The 21,309-nt window shown below is 37.5% G+C and overlaps 1 protein-coding gene across 1 annotated transcript in view; it reads left to right on the forward strand.

Moving 5' to 3' along the window:
- The window catches only part of b4galnt4a (beta-1,4-N-acetyl-galactosaminyl transferase 4a), a 289,838-nt gene that overhangs the window by 116,587 nt on the left and 151,942 nt on the right, over positions 1 to 21,309 (forward strand). The window contains exons 4-6 of the mRNA XM_022672115.2: positions 15,340 to 15,435; positions 17,326 to 17,416; positions 18,477 to 18,577. Of these exons, the coding sequence (XP_022527836.2) occupies positions 15,340 to 15,435; positions 17,326 to 17,416; positions 18,477 to 18,577 (288 nt within the window). The remainder of the gene's footprint in view (positions 1 to 15,339; positions 15,436 to 17,325; positions 17,417 to 18,476; positions 18,578 to 21,309) is intronic.

Raw genomic sequence — 21,309 nt, forward strand, 5'->3', positions numbered from 1 at the left:
CAAGCTAGATATTCCTTAGTCAAGGATACCGTCAGGTAGACAAGATGAGTCAGATTCAGTTACCCTAGACAAGCTAACCACCAGACATCCTTCTCAGCACATACTTGAGATGTAATTTAGCCCTGACAAAGTAGATATATCTGAACTTAAGAGTACTCAAGTAGCACAGACATGCTAAATATACCTGATCTGTAGTCAGCTAGACTAGATGAGGCAGAATTACCTCGGGTCAGTGAGCCCATACAAGCTATCCAACAGTTAACCTCATACACGCAATATGAATAAGTCATCACACCTTTAAGTGTAGTCATTTAGCAAGCTATATTTACCTCAATTGCAGTAAGTTAGCGCATTTAGCTCAAACAAGCTATTTTCCTCAAGTGTAGTAAGTTAGCATATTTATTACAGACAAGCTATTTTTACCTCAAGTGTAATAAGTTAGCATATTTTTTTTTTACATACAAGCTATATCTACCTCAAGTGTAATAAGTTAGCATATTTCTTTTACAGACAAGCTATAGCTACCTCAAGTGTAGTAAGTTAGCATATTTATTACAGACAAGCTATATTTACCTCAATTGCAGTAGCATGTTTAGCCCAGACAAGCTATATTTACCTCAAGTGCAGTATATTAGCATATTTTGTTTACAGACAAGCTATATTTACCTCAAGTGTAGTAAGTTAGCATATTTATTACAGACAAGATATATTTACCTCAGTTGCAGTAAGTTAGCATGTTTAGCCCAGACAAGCTATATTTACCATTAATTATAGTTATTATAGTTATTTATAGTTATATTAATTTTAAGTGCAGTAACTTTGCACATTTAGCTCAAACAAGCTATATTTGCCTCAAGCGTAGGAAGTTAGCATATTTACCCCTGTAAAGATATATTGAGCTCAAGTGAAGTAAGTTAGCATTTTTTTTTTTTTTTTACAGACAAGCGTTATGTTTACCTCAAGTGCAGTAAGTTAGCACATTAGGTCCAGTCAAGCTATATTTACCTCAAGTGTAGTAAGTTAGCATATATTTTTTTTTTAGAGACAAGCTATATTTACCTCAAGTGTAATAAGTTAGCACATTTAGCATATTTACCTTAGATGTACACAAATAGCTCGAACAAGTGTAGTCAGTTTGCTGAGACAAAATAAGTAATTTAGCCTAAACAAGTTAGGTTTAGCTGAAATGTAGTCAGTTATCCTTGACAAGTGTAGTTATTTAGCCCTGATATGTGAAATCATTTAGCCTAGACAAGATTTTTGCATTTTGCAGACTGCCTGACTGAACTGACCAAAATATTGACAAATATATTTTAATTCCCAGAAATGCCCCAAGGACTCCTTATTGATGTTTTTTTGAAGATCATATCCACAGAGTCTGTGTGCTTTCGGGCAGTCCCACTTTCACTCTCACGCCATATATTGACCCAAACATCACTGTGCACTTTGTTGGTTAAGCCTGCTCTTGTTGTTTTCACTCACCTTGATTTGATTTGTCCTCAGTAATGCATAATTGAGATTGTGAACAGTCCAAATGTTCTGCACAGCATTTGTGTCCCAGGTGTCTGCGGTGTGCAGACTGTGCATCTGCTGTTAATGCAGCGAGCGGTGATGACCTTCTTCTATTCAAGCCTGATCCCCATATTTTTTTTTCTATTTTATTATACTTCTGATTCACATAATTTGTTTGACATCATTTTAATTGAATTTGATTACATTCATACATTTTATGCACTTTATACATTTTGTGTTTTAATGCACTTCTACACTGACTCAAATGGGATGAGATAGCAACATGTAAATTGATTATGAAATGTGACTGAAGGTGATGGCCTGTATAAGGTGTGAGGTGTTATCTTGTGAATTATGGCATTTCGAGCAAAGTATGATAGTGGGTTCCAGATTAAAAGCATTTAATAATCCTAATCTGTCTTGTCTGTGCTGGAAATACATGACAGAAGGCATTACCTTCTACAGTGGATAGCGCAGTGAGTGGTAATAATCTTCATTGGACATGTCTGGCTAGAATTGCCAGTGCTAACCTGTTCCATGACCTTTGGCAGTGTCATTTGTTTCAGTGTCGAGAACTGATACTCTAGTATATGTTCTTGTTTTATTAAGTGTAGATAAGGTAAAAAAAAAAAACATAGTTAAAAGTTTTTTTAGACACATACACCATGTGGGATTTGAGCAGCTGACAAGCAGGTCTGATTGTCTGTAAGCGAAAGTGTGTGTGTGTGTGTGTGTGTGTGTGTCTGAAAGGGCCATGGGGCTGACACTGTCAGTGACAGAGATCAAGCATGCCAGAGCCAGAGTGCCACCGTCTGCCAAATGCCATTACGCTGTAATGAGCTGCTGCTGGCGAGATGCAGGACCATCGGGTCTCTTCTGTAACTAATTACCGCACACACACACTCTCAGCTCCACAATCAGACACACAGCAGCAGGACTGACCAGGGTTAACACTCCTGTTCCACAGTGTGTGGCATGACCTCCACACAAAGTCTCTTCTAAGGGTCTTTGATTTGCTGAGGGTGTCTTTTTTTTGGAAAGCACATTCAAGTCCAGTGATCAAGACTGGCCATTAGGTTGTGACCTGGGTTGGGGGTGGAGCCAGTACTACTGTACTACTGACATATTTGCACTTATCTTGGAGCCTAAGAAAAGTTTTAGTGAAGCTGTATTGTTCACATTGTGTTTTGAATGCTGCATCTGTCTGAGTATCTCCCTGTTTCTAAGCAACAGCATCATTATGTCTGCCATTCAGATATACAGATTTTAATAAGCTATTATATCATTGTATGTACTGTGAGAAAGTTTATCTGTTTACTTCGTATCTGAAATCTGATTGGTCAGAACTGCACACCCTGATGTGAGAAACTGGCCACTTTAGACTAGAGTATGCCTCCTGAAGTAATACTCTGCAGAGAGCACCAATCACGTCTCAGCCAGTGTATGAAAACAGCACAGCCTGATACTGCTATTTTACTTCCACCTCTTTCTTTCTTTCTTTCTTTCTTTCTTTCTTTCTTTCTTTCTTTCTTTTTGTCTTTCTTTTTGTCTTTCTTTCTTTGTTACTTTTTTCTTTCTCATTTTCTGTCCATGTTTTGATGTTGTTTCTTTCTTTTTTGTTGTTTTATTTAATTCGAATAGTCTGGGTGACACAAAAGGGTGAGATGAATGATGAAAGGAGTCTTTCTTTCATTTCTCATTTCTCTTTCATTTTTTATTTCGTTCACTTACTTTAGCTTTTTCTTTTTTTTTCTTTTTTATACTTCTACCTCTTCTCTCTTAACCCTCTTGTGGTTTCTTTCTTTCTTTCTTTCTTTCTTTCTTTCTTTCTTTCTTTCTTTCTTTCTTTCTTTTTGTCTCCCTATTGAAAATCATTGTAAATGTACCCCTGTTTACAGTCATACCCCCATTCTCACTCTGCTACAAAAGTGGGAAAATAATAGAACTATGAGTCATAATCACTACTGATGTAAAAACAGCAATATTACTACATGAATTAATCATCACACACTTGCCTCAAATGTAATAATTTTCATTACATTACATACAGCATTTAGCGACTTACAGACAGTGATGTACATTAGCAATAGAGGACATAAACCAAGTCCAAGGACAAAGGGGAATAGTGGGATAGAGGAGGAAAGGAATGGAAGAAGGAAATGAGGTTAGAAGTAGTTAGTTTGTTAGAGGTGTTAGGTGAGTAAGTGCTCTTTGAAGAGCTCTGTCTTCAGGAGTTTCTTAAAGATAGTGGAAGGTAGATTGTTTTACCATTAGGTAGGAACTCTGTATGAGAACAGTCTGGATTGCTTTGTGTGAATGTTTGGAAAATCTAGGCGGCGTTCATTGGAGGAGCGCAGCGGGCAGGAAGTAACATATGCCTTTAAGAGTGAGTGGGTTAAGTAGGATGGAGCCTGTCTGTGTTCTTCAGAACTCTTTGCTCTTTGCTTTTGTCCTTGAGGTGCAGTGTGAGATGCAGCGTGTGACGCAGCGTGTGACAGTAGCGAGGACGGTTTGACAGGCGCTCTGACCTCTGACCCCGCTAGCCCAGGGTGAGCAGATGACCAGCCTGAGACTGGACTCTCCCTCTGTTATTTATAGCAGGCAGTGATTGGCAGGTTGAAGCTGTGGAGAGAAGCTGGAGTGAGTCTTATCTTCTCTATTCAGCCCAATCTCTCATTTACACACCATTCATCCCATTCATTCCAGTTATTAATCTGATCCATATTCCTGTTTAATCATTCATTATGAAAACGCTGACAGTATTTCAGAGACGGGGACGTGTTTGTAGGAAATGATGGTTTAGATTAAAATATCTAGCCTGTTATTTCCTTTTTTATTTATTCATGTATTTTTTCCTTTTTTTTTATTATTTTTTCTTTTTTTATATATTTTATTCCTTATTTCTGTTTTGAATAATTATATCTGCTGTCTTAACACTTTTATTTCCTTTAATCCTTTTTTTACTGTTTTCTTTAATTCTTTTGCTTTCCATCCTTCTTTCTCCCCTTATTTTTATTACTTTTTTTCACTTCTTTCTTTTTTCTTAAGATCTTTCTTTTTTCCCCACAAACTTTCTTATTTTTCCTTATTTTTCTTTCTTTCTTTCTTTCTTTTACTTAATTATTTTACTTTCCACCTCTTCTTTCTCTCCTTCTTTCTCTCATTTTTTTCTTACTTCTTTTTCCCACTCCTTTCTTAAGATTTTTTTATTACCGACTTTTTCTTTCTTTCTTTCTTTTTTATCACATTTCAGTCTTTCTTTCTTTTTTCTATCTTGTTCATCCTTTTTTCATGAACATCATTCTTTTTTTATCTACCTTCCTATTTATTCTACTTTCCCTCTACCCCTCTTTCTTTCTTTGTTTCTTTTTTTTTATTTTATTTTTTCCTTTATGCATCCACTTCTTTCTTTCTTTGTCATAGCTTATGTCTACTTTCTTCTATTTTACTTGATAAACAGGGTAAGACGAAAGCAAGTTTTATTTTATTCTTTCTTTCTTTTTTTTTCATCTGCTTTTTAAAGAGTATCCAGACAGCAGTTGTCTGCAGCTATTATAGAGCGTTAGGTAATCAAGGTGAATGCGAGGTGTGCTGCGGCTCTCCGCCGGGCACTGATTACTGCGGGGGTGAAAAGGTGACGTGAAGATGTCTGATGTGCTGATGTCTGTTCGTCATCGTCTATCGTTCAGTCTCACAGTCACAAGCTCATCTTCTCCATCAGCTCATCTGCTCCGGCGCATCTTGCTCATTGTGCGCTTCATGGTGGCGTGTTTATGGCGGAGGGTGCTTGTTAAAATGCCGTGGTGGTTTGTCCCTTGGGAGCAGGCGTGCATTAGATGCCCACAGATGTGTGATTGTCGAGCTTGTCACGTCACACACACCTCATCCCACAGGGATTATTGGTGACAAATGGTGCGATGGCTTGTCATTCTGAAGAGTGGAGACCCATTTGTCTATGTCACCTGGCAACCTGTTTTTAGAGAACGTGATTTCATCATGGCATGTGGGCGGTTATGCGTAGGACAGGTGGCTGATGTATCTGAGCTGTGGGGGAGCGTTAATGCTATAGACATGCTGCTGAGCTATAGGACTTAACACACATCCGCAATGGGTAAAGTCAAGGTCATTTCGGATTTGTTTTTGGACGGTATGATAATTCACAATGTGTTTTTGATATATTCATTATTTTTGTCTCTTATGCATTCACTTCCTTGACAAATACTTAACAGAATATGAAATTAAAGTTGTTTTTATTTATTGTGTATTAGCACTGCAGTAAAGGCTCATTTAAACACTGTTACGCTTTTTTACCTAAAAATTCAAGACGGAAAAGATGTGGGAGCAAAGGTGATTAAGCACATTTCAAGTTTAATTTACACACCTGATTGACTACACCATGTTGCTGCTTTGATGAGAATAATGCTCTGTATGATGTTTTGAACAGTTTTAAACTGTGCTGGGTTCAAATAAAGTACAATTACCCATTTTTTAAAACTGTGTTCAGCCCAGTGTATCTAACTGCACATTTAACAAGACAGATATTCAATGGCAGAACTCAATGGCAGACCTACACTGTACAGATATAGCAATTCAGGGCTAAAACCAATGTATTAAAGTGTTTTTGTACTCAAGGATCTTGTAAAACAGAGCCCTACTTTCTACCCTACTCATGACTCATTAAGCCCAGCCTCTGCATTCCTTATTATCGGCCCTATTAACACTAAAGACGAGAGATCAACTGATTCTAAAGAGTGGATGTATACTTTAAATACATTTAAAGACACAAACTCAGTCAGAGAGGGATTAGAGGAAGGTTATTTTGAAGATTCTTCTCTCTGACCTTGGGTCAGTGTACAGCTCTGGGAAAAAAATATTTTTCTCTGATTTTGCCATTTATAGGTTTATGTTTGAGTAAAATGAACGTTGTACTTTTATTCTATAAACTACAGACAACATTTCTCCCAAATTCCATATAAATATATTGTCATTTAGAGCATTTATTTGCAGAAAATGGGAAATGGCTGAAATAAAAAAAAGGGTGCAGAGCTTTCAGACCTCAAATAATGAAAATGCATCTGGCCATGGTCTCCTCCACCAGTCTTACACACTGCTTTTGGATAATTTTATGCATCACCTGGTGCAAAAATTCAAGTAGTTCAGCCTGGTTTGATGTCTTGTGATCATCCATCTTCCTCTTGATTACATTCCAGAGGTTTTCAATTTGGTAAAATCAAAGAAACTCATAATTTTTAAGTGGTCTCTGTTTTCCAGAGCTGTAGACTGTATTTCCCTTTCAATGTAAAATAGCTATTCAAAATAATTTGACTTTTGAACAAGTGAGGTTAGAAAATTACAAATAATAATACAAAATAATTATTGTTGTTAACCTTTATGTTCCAATGAACTCAGATGTCCAAAAAGTAAACCAACTCATAAAGGGCAGGATTTAGAATCCAAAATGGCTACATTGCACATTAACACTAGTTAAAGGAGTACAGTTTACAGTGTACAGTTTATTATCACTTCTGTCTATTAGTGTCTTTTTAAATCAGTCATCTATGACAATTCTAACATGAATTACCTGGCACAAAAACATAAGACATCACTGTCTTATGTCTACTGTCTTATGTCTTCCAGTTAAACATTGTCATCAATGTTTAACTGGAACTTTATCAACTCAGATGTAATGCCATTTCCAGCTCTGACATGTGATCTCTGAGGTGAATGAAATTCAGCATTAGTGAAGTCTATCTGGATGATGTGTTAGTCGATTTCTCAGCTTTATGTGGAAAGCAGTGTATGTTATGTAAGTCAATCCTGTGTATACCTTCTTCTTTTATTCCTTCTTCTCCTATGCCTTACATATCTTCTTCTATACCCTATACCCTGTATACCTTCACCTTTTTCTTCTTCTATATACTGTGTACATCAAATATTTATTCATGTTCATGAAGAGCTTATAACAGCAAAAACAAAAGCTAAAACTTGTATGGGGCCATGCTCTTGTTTCCACTAGGGTTGCTAGGAGAGATGCCATTTTTGAGATACAAGGTTATGTTCCGACAGTGACAGTACATATAATTTGCTTGCAAAACTTGCATGTCTTCAGTAATATGTTCAAATGTAGTTATAAACAAGAAAATTATATTAAAGTCTATTATGTAGACTGTCAGAAGTCATGGGATAACAGTATGTAAAGGATCATAAAGTCTTTCTTTATCAGAAAGTTTAGGAATACACACATCTGTGTATACGTTACGAGGTGTTATCTTGTTTTGGAGTGGAGTTTAACACTGAGCGTGGGAACCCTGATAGTTGGTGCCAGATGGATGTAATACTGTATTCCATTTCCAAAGTGGAAACTCAGCATGAGTGAAGTCTATCTGGACAAGGTATTAGTCTATTTCTCAGCTTTGAGTAAAGCAATATATGTATATGTTATGTAAGACAATCCTGTGGGCTGACACCTGTATATAGAGAAGAAGCTCCTGCAGAGCGCATTGCTGATTTGTATATTTCTCAACAAATTCTCTTTATAAATATGAATGTCTCTGTTCTTCTGTTTTTCTTGTTGGTCTGCTGTGATCATGCTTGTAGACAACACCTTTCAAAGAGCTTTAGTGCATCACGACATACATACACACACACACACACATACACACATGCTACAGTTGAAGCGCCGTAGAGCTAAATATAGAACCTGCATCTGGTGAAAGAGAGAGAGTGAGAGTGTGCACACTGTGTCTCAGAGTCTCCTGACAAATGGCTGGGGATTTTCTCTATGAGAGCAATGCTCTACCACCTTTACCCAGAAGATGCACCTGGTAATGATGAAAGCTCCAGGCAGACAACAGTAGCAGACCCCTGTGCTACGTTCATCAGCACAGTTCTGTAGCTGAATATAGCAACAAAAACATTCAGCCATATTTGTTTTGTTGAGGCTGTTTTAATACACGCATGACGTAAATCTGAAAGTATAAAAGATCTTCAGTTCAAGAACTTTTGTTCTGTACTTGTAGGACACTAATCAGGATGAGTCAGTGGAATTCTTTTGTGTATGCATCTACAGGGGTTGGACAATAAAACTGAAACACCTGTCATTTTAGTGTGGGAGGTTTCATGGCTAAATTGGAGCAGCCTGTTGGCCAATCTTCATTAATTGCACATTGCACCAGTAAGAGCAGAGTGTGAAGGTTCAATTAGCAGGGTAAGAGCACAGTTTTACTCAAAATATTGCAATGCACACAACATTATGGGTGACATACCAGAGTTTAAAAAAGGTCAAATTGTTGGTGCACGTCTTGCTGGTGCATCTGTGACCAAGACAGCAAGTCGTTGTGATGTATCAAGAGCCATGGTATCCAGGGTAATGTCAGCATACCACCAAGAAGGACCAACCACATCCAACAGGATTAACTGTGGATGCTGTAGGAGGAAGCTGTCTGAAAGGGATGCTCGGGTGTTAACCCGGATTGTATCCAAAAAACATAAAACCATGGCTGCCCAAATCACGGCAGAATTCAACGTGCAGCTCAACCTCAAAACTAGGTGTTTCCGTTTCATTGTTCAACCCCTGTATATTTATGGTGGATTAGTCAGTAGCTTGGTTGAGAGCTGGGTATTGATCATATTAAGGGTTGTGGGATCAATACCCAGGTCAGTAACCGAAAAGTACTACTAGTTACAAGACTGCAATTTAACGCTACCACTATGATCTGAGGATCTCCCGTTTAACTCCTGGGTCATGCTGCTTGCCTTCAGCAGCCAGAGTCTGAGAGAGCTTAATGAGCCTTGCTCCCTGTAGGTGGATAGATGGTGTTTTTCTCTCTCTCCACATATTACTCTGTGACACTGTGATGTCAGTCAGTACAGGCGTCTGTTAGCTGATGTATCAGAGCTGGGGCACTGTGCTTTCCTCCAAGTGCACTGGGTACCTAGTAATGATACATCAGCGGCAGCTGGAAAAGAGGCGGTGCCTCACTTCATATGTATCTGAGGGGGCATCTGCTAGTGTTCACCATCATAGTGTGGGAGCTTCCAACTTGGGAAGAAAATGGGAAAAACTTAGAGATTATTTATTGATTATTAATATGTACATCCCAGCTGATATACCAGCATAAACCAACATATACAGTATATTATTCAGTCTTTTTATTTAAGAATGAATGACTAATCCAGATGAAAAAAATAAATTGCTATAATGTCAGTATTCTGTGGATCCCTGAAAGGCGCCTTCTTCTTCTTCTCCTTCTTCTTCTTCTTCTTCTTCTCCTTCTTCTTCTTCTTCTTCTTCTTCTATACACTGTATACATTAAACATTTATTCATGTGAATGAAGAGCTTATAAAAGCAAAAACAGCTAAACCATGGGCATGCTCTTGTTTCCACTTTCCATGTTGCCACTTTGAAGGTACAAGGTTTTGTTCCGACAGTGACAGTACATATGATTTGCTTGAAAGATTTGCATGTCTTCATTAATATGTTAAAATGTAGTTAGAAACAAGAATATTATATTAAAGTCTATTTTGTATAGTGTCAGAAGTCATGGGATAACAGTATGAAAAAGGATTATAAAGTGTGTCTTTATCAGAAAGTTTTGGAATGCCCACACCTGTATACATTATGAGGTGTATCTTGTTTTTGAGCGTTGAATACTGAGCGTGGGAACCCTGATAGTTGGTGCCAGATGCATTTAACATTCCTCAGTCCACCCACAGTAGGTGGAAATGATCGTGACCGGCAGTGTCAACAAGCTGTGTGAACAAGCAGACAAGCTACTCTTGCAGATTGTGTATGAAACCATGCTGGCTTCATGCTGAGGGAGCGTGTGCTCTCTCTATCTCTTTTTGTGTGTGTGTGTTTGTGTGTGTGTGTGTGTGTGTGTGTGTGTGTGTTTATTTGTGTGTGCGTGTGTGTGTGTGTGTGTGTGTAAGTGGAGTGCAGGTGGAATGACTTTGGTCTGTGCTCTGCAGGGACATTAGGGTCATTAGGAGCTGGCATGTCCTCAGAGCTTTCAGCTTTACCAACCAGCAACACACACTGTAACATTAGCCTGAATAGCCTGAGAGAGACTAAACCATCCATAACCCCAACACAACCCCGCTGCCAGCCAGCCGGCCAATGAATCACACCAGAGCATGGCCTAGACTGAGGCACAGAGGATAAGGAGCGATCCTCTCTCTCTCTCTCTCTCTCTCTCTCTCTCTGTCTCTGCTGTGTGTGTTTATGTGTGTGTGTGTGCATGAGAGAGAGAGAGAGAGAGAGAGAGAGAGAGGTGGTGAATTTAGGTGAATGTGTTGTTTCACCTAGATCTGAAGTAGGGTTGCATGATAATATCAGAATTATATAGGTTTTGATCGATTTTCTTTTTTTAAAAGAATCATCAGCACTTGGCCAATATTTCAAACCAATACATGCTAATGTATTTGTATCCCGGAAATACACCAAGCTACACTGGCCATGCTACTACAAATGGCCACCACAGGCCATGATACTTTAAAATTCCTTCATTTAAATCTGTTTATTATTATTTTTTTTATTATTATTAATTGTACAGTTATAAAGTTTTACTGGGGTGTCTATTCTCTCTGTAAGTTATAAATGTTTATACCGGGGCCCCAAATAGTCCAGACTAAGGTGCTACCACTATGATCAGGAGTTTGCCGGTTTGAATCCTGTTCATGTCGCTTGCCTTCGGCAACCTAGAGCAAAATTGGCCTTGCTCTCTCTGGGTGGGTACAGTAGATGGTGCTCTCTCTCTCCACATCACTCCAAAAGGGTGATGTCGATCAGCACAAGGAGTCTGTGAGCTGATGTATCGGAACCGAGTCGCTGCACTTTTCTCCAAACATGCTGTGATGCTACTTTACAATGCTTCAGAAAAGAAGTGGAGGCGGACTTCATTTGTATTGGAGGAGGCATGTTCTAGTCTTTATCATCTTGGGGTTGAGGCATCACTAGTGATGGGGGCAGTCCTCCTAATTAGTGGGTTGGGTAATAAAAAAAGCATCAGCATCAGTAGGTGTACATGTACATGTGTAAGATTGGATATCTGTATTGACCTAGAATTCCCACATTGGGGCATCCCTAACCTAAAGCAGGTTCCCACAAATTTTCACTCTCCCCTACCTGTAAAAATATAAAAAAAATTAGGCAATTTTAACATTGTTAAAATTACATTAAAATAATTTCATCATAATAGTTTATGTATGCAAGTAAAAAGAAAATATACTTTTTACTTTTGTCACTAGATTATTCCATGAATATGTTTTTGAATATACTAAATTTAAGTTATCAAACATTGCAAGACCTATAAGCAAGTTGATTTTGCAGAATTTTGCTAATAAAGAATGGCAGGTTAGTTTGTGAGAGCACTGCATTACTGACTGCAGGATGTTTTTAAAACAGGGTTGCATTGGTGTTTTTAATTCACAAAGCACTAGTGAGTAACAGTGTCTCTATCATCTTAATTTAAAGGATCAGCTGACAGAGATATAAAATACACACAGGTCAACTTAACTCCTATCAAAAATTAGGTTGATTATTGTCACTTGTTTTGTTTTGGAAGGATTCAAGGAGATTTTATTGTCATTCGCATCACATGTGGCATCGCCTCTTCTTATTTTCTTGGACCTAGACTTTCTATCTGAATGAACGTCTGATGTGAGACCCAGTTTATGTACAGTTCTTCTGGTTGGATATTAAAACTATAATACAAAGTTTTGCACAATATACAATATACATGCCACACAAGTCACTGGTTCTGAATTACTAATCAATTTTTCTCCCGATCGCATGCCACACACTTTGAGAAACGCTGTTAAAAAAGGTGTAGGTTTGGAATGATGTGCTCTGACAGACAGATTTGGTGTTGTAGTTGGAGGAGGATCTTTAATAAACACACACACACACACACACACACACCTCTGCAGTAAACAGAATATGTTAATCAGAATCAGAATAGTTGTGTTGTCTTGGCAGCAGCTCAGGCTGAACACTGAATAAAAAGACTACAGAAGCGTAATGATGAATAATGAAGTGTTTTAAAAGGCCTAGATTATCTTTTTCAATTAGGCATTTTAAACACCTCCAAATATATTTTGGCATTGTTTAGCAAATTTCAAATACATTATATGGACAAAATTATTCAAACACCTGTTCCTGCATTGTTTCTTTCAATATAAAGGGTTTTAAAAAGAGTTTATCCTGCTTTTGTTGGAGTAACTGTCTCTACTGTCCAGTGAAATGTTTTACTAGATTTTTACTAGATACTAGATTTTGGAGCAACAAGATCATAACTGAGGCCCACCTTATCTTTAACTCATTCAAAAAGTATCGCTTTGAGCACCTCAATTCCAGTGAAAACAGCCTAATACAAGAGTGCTTTAAACTCTTCCTACTTAGTAGGATCATGTTTATTATATGCTCTATGTGCACTAAAAAAAGCTTTGTGTGTGTGTGGGTGTGTGTAAATCTGCACATATGTGTCAGCAATAGGTGTAACATTATGGGAGGAATTGCACTCATTACTAAACTAATGTATTTTTGTATTGTTTGCTCTTGCTGTGATTGCAGTTTATGTTGGAGATATGGCTGCATGTCCATGATTGGCTAATGGCCATGCACTTTGGATACTGCTGACCAGTGCATAATTCAGTATTAGAATTAGAATACTTGAATATTTTTAGCTCTTTCTGTTGCCCACACACAGAGCGGCCCACTGGAAATCGTCCTTGTGCTTTGGATGGCTATTCCATCCCTGCTGGTTTATGTGTGTGCGGCTCTGTCTTTTTGTGTTTTTACAGAAATGTCATGTTACACTGTTTTAAATTATGCTGAAATTGATTTCTTTTAGATTCCTGAGGTAAAGAAAAGGATTTTAAGGATAAAAATACAGCTCTGGAAAAAAATAAGAGACCACTTAATGATGGTGTTTTTCCTTGATTTTACCAAATTGAAAACCTCTGAAATGTAATCAGGAGGAAGATGGATGATCACAAGCCATCAAACCATACTGAACTACTTGAATTATTGCGCCAGAAGTGGCATAAAGTTATCCAAAAGCAGTGTGTAAGACTGGTGGAGGAGAACATGCCAAGATGCATGAAAATTGTGATTAAAAACCAGGGTTATTCCACCAAATATTGAGCTATTGATAAAACTTAACTATGAACTTGTTTTTTTTTTTTGCATTATTTGAAGTCTGAAAGCTATGCGTATTTTTTTGTTATTTCAGCCATTTCTCATTTTCTGCAAATAAATGCCCTAAATGACAATATTATTATTTGTAATTTGGGAGAAATGTTGTCTGTAGTTTATAGAATAAAACAACAGTGTTTATTTTACTTAAACATATACCTATAAATAGCCAAATCAGAGAAACTGATTCAGAAACTGAAGTGGTCTCTCTTTTTTTTTTTTTTTTTTTTTTTCCAAAGCTGTATTTTTCTGGCCCATATCTACCGTTAGGTGTGGTGTCTATATGTTCATGTTTATTATTAGCTCCAATAATACCTAATCTATTGGTAAAATTCATCTAAAGGGACTAAACAGGTGTGATGTTAGTGAAGTAGGTGCAACTTTTGGGTTCAAGTAGCTAAGTTCATTTATTAGAAAGGGTGTCTCCAAACAATTGGATAAATAGAGTGTAAATGTCACCTCACATCCTGATATTGTAGAAAAACAAGTAATATTTTCCCAATATCCCCATATGTAGGCGTATAAACACAAATAGCAGTTTAATTCCGTCTCCTCCTGTATGTTGGCAACATTCATTTCCCCCGACACTGAAATCCAGGGCTGGCACAGTGGTCCCTGAGGGGATGACATGTTAAAGATAGGACAGAAATAGAGCAAGAGGCTTCAGCACTGCATGCAGACACTGAAATAACGCAGAAAAAGAGAGAGAGAAAGAGAGAGAGATGGAGAGTGATGTACGTATCCGCCGCTGTGGACAGTGTGGCGCGTTGAAGAAGTGTGTGTCTGATTCTCGCTCATTGATTTCATTTGGGGGAGCTCAGCAGGGAGAGGGAGGAATCAATGCCAAGTTATCAGCGAAGAAAAAACAATAACTCCCTATGACTGGCTTCCTCTGTCAGAGACAATCCAGTCCCAGCGCAGTGGAGGGAACTGAAAGCTGAGGAATAAAACACATGGAGCTGAAGGCACAGTCAAGGTTACTGGATTTGGCTTAATTGACATTGGAAAGACATTAGACCAGTCCATACGGATGCAGTCGCGGGCGTGCTAGCTAATGCTAATCAATGGTGACTCGCTCTATCAATTGCAAAGGCTTCAAGCGTGGGGTAAAACGCAGAGCTGTGCACTGGGCCTGAAATATTCACACTCCCCTCTGCTGCCTCCGGGCTCAGGCCGCTCGGCTGCTGTTTGCCACGCTGGGTTTTGTTTGTTGGTGTTTTCTGCTAGTGTGACTCCAGGCCCTGCTAAAGCCCAGTGCACAGACCCACTCTCTCACCACACTCTTAATAATAAAGCTGCTACAAATGCCTATTTGACAAGAAAGACTTTTTTATATAAATAACTACATTTGTAAGTGAAATGTAAGAATTTGAGGAATCTTTATATTGGTAAAGAGTATTAATATTGCTTTAAGAGTCTTTACATCAAGACTTCTTAATAATAATTATATTTACACATCTCTCTCACAAAATAAATGTGCTTAATGGTTTTAGACTGATATTACAGAAGTTTTTTTTTTATTTTTTTAAGAGTTTTGGTTCACAGTGTTCCAACTTTACTTAAAGTCCTCTCTCTCTCTCTCTCTCTCTCTCTCCCTCTCTCTGTCTCTCTCTGTCTCTCTCTCTCTCAGTTTAAAGGTCAGGCTAACCTCCATGTTTTTGAAGACTGGTGCGGCTCCTCTGTCGCTCAGCTAAGAAAGAACCTGCATTTTCCTCTCTTCCCTCACGTGAGTATCATTTAAACACCAAATACAGTGTGTGTGCGTGTCTGCGTGTGTGTATGTGTGTGATAGAGAGACAGAGAGAGAGACAGAGAGAGAGAGAGAGTTATGTGCAGGGCAATTTCTGAATAGCCTGTTAGAGAGCTTAACAGTAACAATGGTCATATACTAAAAATACCAAAAACTAATAATAATAAAATACCTAAATTTCCTTCGAGACAAATAAAGTTTCTATCGATCTTTCAATCTATCGATCTGTCTATCATTTTATCCTGTAAGTAAATATAATACCAGTCAACCACCAAGTTTTAACACGCTAAAAACTTGGTGCTTTCCATTATTTTAAAATGATCTGCATTGTACGAAAATTCTAAACTCATCCAGAACATGAAGAAAAACATATGAAATTATCTAGTAAACAAAAATGTGTTAAACAAACCAGAATATGTTTTATATTTTAGATTCTTTAAAGTACGCACATATCTCAGTCAGATTTATAAGGTCGTCACCAGGAATGGCTTTCAGTTAACAGCTGTGCTGAAATTGTCAAGAGTTAATTACTTGGAATTTCTTGCCTCTTAAAGGAGAACTAAGGTGTAAAACTGACTTGGTGTAGTAAAACATGATAAAGAGTACTAACCTTTGTTGAATAGCCCACCTCCGCTCTCCTGCAGCTTTCAGACATCCAGCAATTTTGCGCTTTTTGCCCAGCACTCTTTACCATTGCCATTTCGGGGCATAATTTGCCCTGATAAAACGCTTTTTACACCGTTATCTAGGCTCAAAGTATCTTCACACCTCCTTGATAGAATCCAGAGAGACCTGACATTTAAAACGAGGCATTAATAACTTAAAAAGTGCACAAGAAGCTTAGTAGAAAATGTTGTATGTTGGGTGCCGCCATCACGGTATTGATCATGACATGGATTTGTATACGTAGACTCCACATAGCCTGCATCCTGCCGTAGCAGGTGGTGCCCAGTGCATTTATTTACACTGAGGAAGGACACCCAAAGTCCATTTCACACCGGAGTTCTCTTTTAACCCTTGTGTGGTGTTTGGGTCTGTGGGACCCGTTTTCATTTTCATCAAATGATACAAAAAAAATATTTTTTTTAACTCAAACTCATTGGCATTGGCTCATTTTTTGTGAAAAACATATATCAAAACACATTTTCGATAAACACACACTGTACACCCCAAACACACACACACATTTATATTACATACAGTATGTTTGGGCTAATAAAGGGCTAATAAACAATGCTTCATTTGTAAATTTAAAACTAATCCAATTTTCTACTCATATCTTGAGTTTAATTAATTTTCTTTTACATTTCATTAAAAAACTAATAAAAAAAGAGTAGCACTTTTTATAAGAAATGTAAAATAAGAAAGGTAAAGGGCAAATATTAACCATGTAAGCTGTTTATATTGCTTGCAATTTGGGTGAAGCAAGCATGTGTAAAGCATTTTAATGTAAAATTGCTTAATTTTGCTGAATTAAATACAAATAACAAAGTAAACAAAAATATGAACACCACACAAGGGTTAATGTGTTATGAAGAGGTAGAGTTGGTATACAGTGAATAACCCTGTTTGAGTTATGTACTAACCCATATTATTATAAAGTACTCATATAAATAAATAAAAAAAAATATTTTAAGAAATAAGGGGTTTCAAGAAATTTGAAAGTATCCTTAACTTATGAGAGTGGATGAATGTGTGGGTTAATATGTGAGTATTATTAAGTGTAGTTTCCTTTCTGTTGCTCTCTCTCTCTTTCTCCTCCACTTTTCCTATCCACCCTCACTTTAACCCGCAACATATAACGTAACTACTACAGACATTATGTTTGTTTATACCAGTGTATTTACGTCACGTCTGTCTCTCCAGACGAGAACCATAGTGAAGAAACTGGCTGTTGCTCCAAAATGGAAGAACTACGGTCTGAGAATCTTTGGCTACATTCATCCATATAAAGATGGTAATAATTTCCCTACACTACACACACTGTCACACACACACTCATACAAGCAGAACCTGCAGTCGTATAGATTGCTTACACCTGTGCTCCTGTAGAGTGTAGTAAATCACTGCTCACCAGTAATATACAGTTACTGAAACCAGCTGCTGTTCACAATGACAAAATCTCAGCTTTACCCTCTCACACCTGCACAGTCTCAAATACACACACACACACACACACACACACACACACACACACACACAGTTTCTGAATCAGTTTCTCTGATTTTGCTGTTTATAGGTATATGTTTGAGTAAAATGAACATTGTTGTTTTATTCTATAAACTACGGACAACACTTTAACATCTTAAATTCCAAATAAAAATATTGTCATTTAGAGCATTTTTTTGCAGAAAATGAGAAATAACAAAGAAAGATGCAGGGCTTTTAGACCTCAAATAATGCAAAGAAAACAAGTTCATATTCATAAAGTTCAGAAATCAATATTTAGTGGAATAACCCTGGTTTTTAATCACAGCTTTCATGCATCTTGGCATGTTCTCCTCCACCAGTCTTACACACTGCTTTTGGATAACTTTATGCCTGCACTCTTGGTGCACAAAATTCAAGCAGTTCAGTTTGTTTGGTTGGCTTGTGATCATCCATCTTCCTCTTGGTTTTATTCCAGAGGTTTTAAATTTGATCAAATTAAAGAAACTCTTCATTTTTAAGTGGTCTCTTATTTTTTCAGAGCTGTATAATAATGTATTACGACACCTGAACACTTTAACAAAGAGAGACTTAGCATGTAGAATAAATTATGTTTTTTTTTTATTTTTTATTTTGTATCAGAAATTTGCCTTTTACACCGGGCATGTCAGGATTTTGTAATAATTAGACATAAATGGGCAAAGAGGAATGGTCCAAAATGATTTAAAACATATTTTACATGAGAACATTTGAAGTTAAGCACATTTTTTTTCTTTTTTCCTATTCCTTTCATTTTAGCTATTTAAGGTTTTGTTCTAGAAATTATATCATCCTAATTTATCTTTTGTCTTTGTCTTTTTTTTTTTTAGGAGATTTTCAGTTTGCAGTGGCCTCTGATGATAACTCTGAATTCTGGCTGAGCTCAGATGAGAGCCCGCTGAACGCCAGGCTGCTGGTCTATGTGGGGCAGGTCAGTGTTCAACCATAAAAACGCACACCAACATAATTCAGCTCTGCTCTGTAAATCATATGCTTTCAGTGATTGTCAAATGTTTTAGGTAGTGGTGTTAATCAATAAAAAAAATGTAATCTGATTTAATCACAACAATAATCTGTGAATAACTGCGATTAATCTCACTAGTTCTTCTTGAGACAAAAGTTTTTATAGTGGATATTTAAATATAAATAAAAAAATGAAGAAATGTAAATTGCAATCATATTTATATTATATCACAGTTAGTTCTGACCCTGCAATGTGATGAGGCTGAGAGGTGTTTTATGAGTGACATTATTAGCCGGTAATGCACTGTAACTGAAGCTCTCCATGTATTACTACGCCACATACAGTTAACCTAAAACAATGCAGCACTTACAAACAAAATACAAGCCAAATGCAATGTCACTATACACCACTTGGAGCCGCTGGATCCCATAGGCATAGTGCAGAAACACCATGTCTCCAATAGGCGGCGCAGTCAAAGATGCGGTCCACACAAATAAATTAGCCCAGCGATAAGAAAATACTCATTATTACACACATTAATAGCCACCAATATCAGGTTAAGAGTTGTTTTTACTATAAAAGCTTAAGTGTATATATATTTACTTTAGGCTGAATGTAAAAAATGGGACCCTTGTAATTCCGCAGGTCTTGAAGCTGGGGGGCACTGAAGTAAACAAAATTTTAATTCTTTAAAAAAAAAACATTTTCTTTCAAAGTCAAACGAGCACTGGACTGTTATCTACACATATTTCTTTACTTAAAATCGTTTATTTGGTGAGTAAACGTTTATTTACAGTAAGCTTAGGTTTTCGCAGATTTCCGAAAATAGAGGCAACCGCGCTACAGTGCTTACAGTGTAGCTACAAGCAGAGCAGCAATGCAACTATTTTATCTGTTTATAACCAAACCGATCATATTTCTTCATCCTCTTTAATGCAAAATCTTTTAATAAACAGAGATAATGGAACTGTGATATGATTGCAATAATACACTTCAGGTCTGTGCTATAACCTGTAATATTGGCACTGCTGTGCTGCGGTCATGGGCACGAGGCTGCAGTGCCAATATTACACATTATAGCACTACCTCTCATGTATGGTTGCTTAATTGGTGGTGTCAATTAAAATTCTAGTATATACTTGTATGTTGGGTTGCCATCTGGAGGGACCGCATGCACTGCAATACGTCTCAGTCATTCTTTTAGGTGGGGGAAGGGAAGATTACAGTAGAAGTTGTATGTTTACAGTATGTTTACAATGTTTACAGCTATAGTTTTAATACATAAGAAAATGCTCTGACATGGTGGCTCAACTCAACTGTATTAATACTCGTCAGTTATTCTCTGCTAAAGTTCCAGGGCACGCCAGGTCTTCACCTCACTGAGTAGGTTCTTACTGAATTAGAGCTTTACTCACAAACACAACAGCTAATCGCTAATCTATCATTTCCCCAAACACGCAACATCACATGACCTTCTCCCCGCCTCCTCGCCTCGTACTCAGTAAGCGCTCAGAGCAGTTCATTCAGAAATGACCATGCACAGTAATAATTGACTGTTATGCCAAATTGGGCCAGTGTGATGTGTGATTAAACATGTGATTAAATGTGAATTGATTTAATTAAAAGAGGCACATTTTACAGTTAATGAGGGCCATTCAGTAAGAGCCTCATTTCTCAAGTGTGCAATGTTCACACTGCTCATGTATCTTCATGAATGCGTGAAGCTTTATTACATCAAAGGTCTCCTGAAAGCTTGTGCGCATAATGGTGGTGAATCTGACCGCGGTCATGCTGAAGCCCAGCCGTGAAGATGCTTGCCTTTCAGTAGCGTGAGATTTTCACAGACTGTGGGCTCGAGACGATACGAGTAAACAGCACATTTGATCTCCTGCTGTTCCACCAGAGGGCCAGTGTATGTTTAAATTGAGATAAACCAGGATGTTGAAATCTGTAAATGTGAGATTGTTGATATCAAGATGGCTCTCACTGTGACTGCGAAATGAAAGATCCAGGGAGTCAGGCTATGGAACGCCACTTTTGTGTGTGTGTGTGTGTGTGTGTGTGTGTGTGTGTGTGTGTGTTAGTAGTGGTATAAACTTCCCTCCTCAGAGCTTGGGAAATGTTCCAGAATTTCAGACGCATTTGGATTCTTTTTGATTTCATCATCTTTGTACGTTTATGACTTTGGAGAGAATTTGAGAATTTTAAAAATAGACTGAATACAATAATGTGACTGGAGGATCTGTTTACACACTATTTACAGTAGTGGAATGTGCAAAGTAAAAGCATTAAACAGTACATATATCCCACAATTCAACGTGATATTGGATTCATGATTCTGTATTCTAAGTACATTAAAATTGTAAACCTAGCCTGTAAAATGCATTGAACAATTTGAGGGACATATAAAAACATATCAGTAGGCAAAACTTTATCACTTAGAGGACTAGGAGACTGAGTAATGTATTTTTTTTTACTTCAAATATATACAGGATGAGTCAAAAGTTGCATAACACCTTTTTACATCAGAAATGAAAGGGAAACGAAACAAAAGGGAAAATAACAGGTGAATATTGCTGCTATCTTAAAAGGCGCCATATATTTTGTGTCTGTAATAAAGGGTGTCCTGTGACTTGTGAATTACCCTGTATATGTATCAAGATAAGATCTATGCAGAGTCAAAGCCAGGGGGCCCTTTT

Source organism: Astyanax mexicanus, chromosome 2, assembly GCF_023375975.1.
Source record: "Astyanax mexicanus isolate ESR-SI-001 chromosome 2, AstMex3_surface, whole genome shotgun sequence".
In the NCBI taxonomy this organism is placed as follows: Eukaryota; Metazoa; Chordata; class Actinopteri; order Characiformes; family Acestrorhamphidae; genus Astyanax; species Astyanax mexicanus.